Genomic DNA, 5,351 nt, shown 5'->3' on the forward strand with positions numbered 1-5,351 from the left:
TCTGAGTCTATTAGCCAACGAGACAAGCCTAATCGCACACACCTTCGCAAAGATTCAGTGGATCGCATTGATCACTACCATCGACCTAATGTGCTTGATACCCGTGGCCACCCCCCATCATCTTGGGGATCAGGGTTATCACATCGAAGTTTAGGCGGGACATATCAAGCGTGCCAGTGTACAATTCCTGGAACATCGGCATGATCACTACCTTGATATGGTCCTAGAATTTCCATAAGTAGACAATTAACCCATCTGGCCCGGGAGCATAGGAGTGCTTCATGTCCATGACAGCCCAACCAACTCCTTAACCAAGAATGGGAGGTTCTCGATGGCCGAGATCGTGGCCTCAATAGGCCGACGGTCCAAAACCAAGGCAGCCCCTGGCCGGTGTTCCGCCGCGAATGAGAATACTCGGCTGTTGCAATCACACGACAAGAACATGACCCACCCTGCCATGGCAGTTCGTCGTTGAGCTCAATCACATCACCCCTTCTCACTATGGTGAAAGTGTATGACATTGCTGCATTTCGCAAGTGGCCAACCATTACGGTCCCTTCTGCCACCGTACGCCGTACTATTTTCTCTCTCATTAGATCAATCAAGAATTCATTTTTTTCTTATGCGTGGGGATTATCATCCATCTCCGAATGCTAAAGCAACAAAATACATTTTTCTTCATCTTTGAGATTCGTAATCTCTTTTAAGGGGGGTATATCTCCACCCGAAGAAGTCTTTGTATAACGCGGCCAATCTTTTGTGTGTGTGCCGGGGGGGGGGGGGGGGGGGTAACCCTGCCCTCTGCGTTACTTGATGCACACAACCAACAATAAAGCCACCAAGTGGCGGGCTTGGTAAGCTACCAACAAAAAAAGTAAAGCCGCTGACCAAACTAGGAAGTTCTGTTCACCAACCGTAAATCTTCTGCGCACATTTTCATATCATAAATTTTACTCCCTCCGTCTAGGTGTATAAGTTATCTTAGGCTGCGCACCGCGACCAAGGTAGAGGGGAAAACGAGAGAACTTAATGTTTTTTGCTAATTAATAACATTGCATGCAATGAACTGACCACTGCATGTCGTGTTTGTTGTCTCAAGTCATTTAAAGCATTCATGGCTCACATCTCTTATTGGTTGATATGTCACGAAACAAGAAACGAGATGAGAGTTAATGTACCGCGCCTAAGTGTTTTGGGAATATTTGGTTTTCGTAAGATGACTTACACACCTAGACGGAGGGGGTAATAAAAATAAGTTCAGTTAACCCCACCATTCCTGCAGCGGATCATAAAGTGGTTGCATATTTCTCAGAATGGCAGGGTTAGCATTGGAGCAACCTTCCAACCACCATCACTCCTCACATTCCCATCTCTTGCCCAAAACAAGCAGCTTTGCTCACTCAAACAGGTCCATATGCGTATCTCATACACACGACACAACCAATGAACCTTTTTATGAGCCCATCTCTTGTCTTGCACAAACCCCAAGCCAGATCCGTATATCATGCTGCTTTGCCTCTACATGTCCACACTGGAAGCCACAGTCCACTCTGCTTCCCCCCTAAAACAAATCATCTCCCGCTGACTCTGCACGTTGCGTCAGATCTCTAGCTCGTGTCAACTCTGAATACCCATGCTACATGTTTGTTTGACCTTGCAAAGTGGAGCAGGAGCTGGGGGGGCATGAAGTTGATCCGCAGGGGCAAGCGTTCAAGGGCGAAGAAGGGCTCGTCGGCCCCGTTGCAATCTACCGGAGATGTTGATGGTGGAAGCGGGGGTGGCTCCAATAGCAGGCAAGTGGCGCCTGAGAACGTCCTCCCGGCTGAATCGGCTACAATCGCTGGCTATGGTAGTGTTCCTTTTCCTTCTCGCCTTGTGTGTGTCTCTACATTCGTAGTAGGTGTGGATCATGGATAGTCTCCCTTTGTTGACTCTCATCAAGCGGGAGCTCAAAGGAGCAGTGAGAAGCCAAGTACTCTCTCCGTCCTAAAATTTTTGTCTTAAATTTGTCTAAATACGGATGTAACTAGTTATGTTTTAATGTTAGATACATCCGTATTTAGACAAATCTAAGATAAGAATTTTGAGACGGAGGGAGTAGGTTTTACCCAGCATGGATGATGGTTTATACTCCAGATCGGCCAGGTTGTCTTCTCGATCTTCTGTACGTGTAGAACCATGGCGGTTGCTTTTCCTTAGTTCGTTTGCTTTTTGGCCGTGGCATCCTATTATGCAGAGTCCAGATACCAACTCTTTGTGGTTGTACGGCCTCACAATGCGACGTTTGAGCCAATAAATTTTCTTTATCAAATTTTTTGCTTATTGCAAAGTGGTCATGCATCAATTTTTGGCTTTTGGAATTTAGAAATGGTGGAATTTCCTCAAAAACAATGGCAGATCATATACGCATTTCTCTCTCTAGTTTTTAGCAAATTTTGTCATCGAATCCATGCGTTGCGATATAGCCTGCAACACTAATACTAGATGGTTACTTGGATGATAGCTTCAGTTCAAGCAATTGTCTTTCCCAATATGCAAGCGTCAGTTTCTGTACTGTTCAGGAGAAAAAAGGCTTATCCTACGAAACTATGGCTAACATATAATCAGATTACAGCAAATGAGTAATGAAGATTATTTGCATATGTAGCTTTCCACAGGAAGATTTGCTGCCCTAGTAAAGGGAAGCACCAAGATATTTTGTTGGCATTTCTCTACGCAGAATGTTGGAGCTGATTCCCTGCATCTCTTAATCATGTCAGAAAGTAGGGGCATGCACGTTTCCTCTGCTTTATGATGAACGGCAGGAGGAACGTGGGTCCTACTCCTGCATAATTGTTGTCTAGTGGTTGTTGAGCTATTCTCATCATGGTCATTATTGTGTTTGAACCCAATTGTCATCACGAGTAAGTTATCAATCATTTTCCATGCAGGTAGCAGCAGAGATGAAGCTTTCTACGAAGCCTCTCCTTGGTTAGACTCGGACTGTGAAGACGATTTCTTCAGTGTAAATGGAGGTAACGATGTAAAACTAACTCACGTAACTCGTAGCCAGAAAGGAAATTTTCAAGACGTCAGGTGCTGCGAGAAGCACTTTCGCTTTCAGACGCAGAGTTTTTGAACCCGAGCTCAAATGAGCTCGGGTGAACAGTAAAATCAAAACAAAACCGAAAAAACTTCAAAAAATTCCAAATATTTTTTTGGAAGAAACATTGATAAACGTTTTAAGTGCTTGCAAAAATTCATCATGAAATCACATTCCTAGAAGGCGTTGCAAAAAAAAACCGGGAATACTACTTTTAAAAGCATTTTGAAACACTGCATTTGTTTTTTTTTTTTGCCACGCCTTACAGGAATGTGATTCCATGACGAATTTTTTCAAGCATTTAAAACTTTTGTCAATGTTTCTCTCAATTCTTTTGAATGTTTTTGAATTTTTTTTTATTTTACTGTTCGCCGAGCTCAAATGAGCTCGGGAGCAGAAAGGCAGCACTTTCGCTTTCTGAACCACATTTGTGTATCTCAGATGGTACACCTGCGAGAACATTCAGCACAACTGCAAGCAACCAGGCCACAACAGCTGCATTTGAACCTCAGACAAAGCTGCCCACGCTGGAGGCGATCCTCAACTCCGATCCCCTGAAGCCAGCCCCACAGACGAAGAAGCTCGGTGACCTCCTTAAGGAGAAGCAAGAAAGCGCCGATGGCGCCGGCGACATCTCCGGGGCTCGCGGCGGAGGCAGAGCTGGGCGGTGCTGCATCCCTCAGTTGCCGCGGGTCATCAGCCACAGGGAGAGGAGAAATTAAGGGCAAGTGACAAGACAAGACTGGGGATGAGTCGAGACCATGGATGGCAAGTCGATCTGGGTTTGTTGAAACCGATCAGTTTAAATTCCTGCCGGCGTGTATAATTTCAGATTGCCTTATGGAGCAGTCGCAGCAAACAATTTAGCCGTCTAAATGTATATAGACAAGCGTGCCACATACAGTACAAGAGTAGCCAGTTCTAGGTGTGGGTTTCTATACTACTATAAGATCTGTTGGCTGTTTAAGTAGGAATCAAATGTACCTCGGCTAATAACATTTCTGTCAGATGATTTATTCCGTTACTGCGGACTTGCAGTGTATTTTACATATTTTTGAAACCAATTATCATATTGCAGTGCATAGTATAAAAGATGTTTTAAGCTAAGAGTAAATATACACATGGTACCTATACTCTTCACGACAATTCAATATGGTGTCCGGGCTCATCTACACCTAGTGAACAGTACAATAAAAAAATAGCAAATAAATTCAGAAAATTTTGATTTTTTATGGTGCAACATGCTCAAATGTGTGATGTTGTGCAAACTTTCGGGCTCTTTGACATTCGAGCAGCTCGTGGCAAAAAAAAAATAGCGGATGTGAATAATATTATTTTTCAAAGTTTCTCAGACACCTGAAAGTTGTCCTTTTTGCCATGTGCTCCTCAAATGTCCAAATTACACGAAATTTCACACGCGCATTACACACATGAGCATCTTGCACAACAAAAAGAAAACAGATTTTCTTTGAATTGGTCTCTCTATTTAAAACAATTTTACTATTCACACCGGGGCTCATCAGAGCCTGGGTGCATAATAGCCGTGCCCCTTGGAAAGCTACTTTTTGCCATGTGCTCCTCAAATGTCCAAATTACACGAAATTTCACACGCGCATCACACACATGAGCATCTTGCACAACAAAAAGAAAACAAATTTTCTTTGAATTGTTCTCTCTATTTAAAACAATTTTACTATTCACACCGGGGCTAATCAGAGCCTGGGTGCATAATAGCCGTGCCCCTTGGAAAGCGCAATTTACAGTCAATATGCTTGTCCCGATTCTCACCATAGGGTCACTGGTGTTCGAAACAAACGTATTTGAGACAACTGGGGTAGTCGGTATGGAAAATTGTTGCATTTTTGCACTTAGGTCCCTATTGTGTCTTTCATTTTTGCCCCCCAAACCCCTAGCCCAAACATTCTCCACTATAACCAAATCCCTAGCCCATCATCCAGCCAATCGCACCTCCACCTCATCCACGCTGTCTCGACTGTGCCGTCGTTGCCCTCATCGAGCTAATCACCCCTCGCCGTTGACTCGTCGTGCACCTCCACAGGCACACATGATACCTTTGTAATGTTCCTTCCTCTGCCGCGTGCTCGTCCATGAAGGCCATGTCGGCCACAAGCTCGTCCAGGACAGGCGGTGTTGCTGCTCTGTGCTCCCTGATCAGGTGCCATGATTGCGGTCGATTCATGAGGTGTTACTTCTTGCAAACCCCAACCATACGAATGTCTTCTTCTACAAAGGTATCACCACAATGTGA

General features: G+C 44.4%; 1 protein-coding gene across 1 annotated transcript; it reads left to right on the forward strand.

The window, feature by feature from the left end:
- The first annotated feature begins 1,314 nt into the window (after positions 1 to 1,314).
- LOC109756035 (uncharacterized protein At3g27210) lies at positions 1,315 to 4,144 on the forward strand. Its single transcript, XM_020314904.4, has 3 exons — positions 1,315 to 1,849; positions 2,931 to 3,014; positions 3,524 to 4,144. Exons 1-3 carry the CDS (start codon positions 1,684 to 1,686, stop codon positions 3,802 to 3,804), a joined length of 531 nt encoding a protein of 176 aa, XP_020170493.1. The 5' UTR covers positions 1,315 to 1,683; the 3' UTR covers positions 3,805 to 4,144.
- The last annotated feature ends 1,207 nt before the right edge of the window (positions 4,145 to 5,351 follow it).

Source organism: Aegilops tauschii, chromosome 7 (genome assembly GCF_002575655.3).
Source record: "Aegilops tauschii subsp. strangulata cultivar AL8/78 chromosome 7, Aet v6.0, whole genome shotgun sequence".
NCBI classification, from domain to species: Eukaryota; Viridiplantae; Streptophyta; class Magnoliopsida; order Poales; family Poaceae; genus Aegilops; species Aegilops tauschii.

Bases quoted from the DNA above. Each gene is read 5' to 3' on its own strand.
- LOC109756035 (XM_020314904.4), top strand. From the start codon at position 1,684: ATGAAGTTGATCCGCAGGGGCAAGCGTTCAAGGGCGAAGAAGGGCTCG. The intron at 1,850-2,930 runs GTAGTGTTCCTT...TTTTCCATGCAG, and splicing joins GGCTACAATCGCTGGCTATG to GTAGCAGCAGAGATGAAGCT. The intron at 3,015-3,523 runs GTAACGATGTAA...TGTGTATCTCAG, and splicing joins TTTCTTCAGTGTAAATGGAG to ATGGTACACCTGCGAGAACA.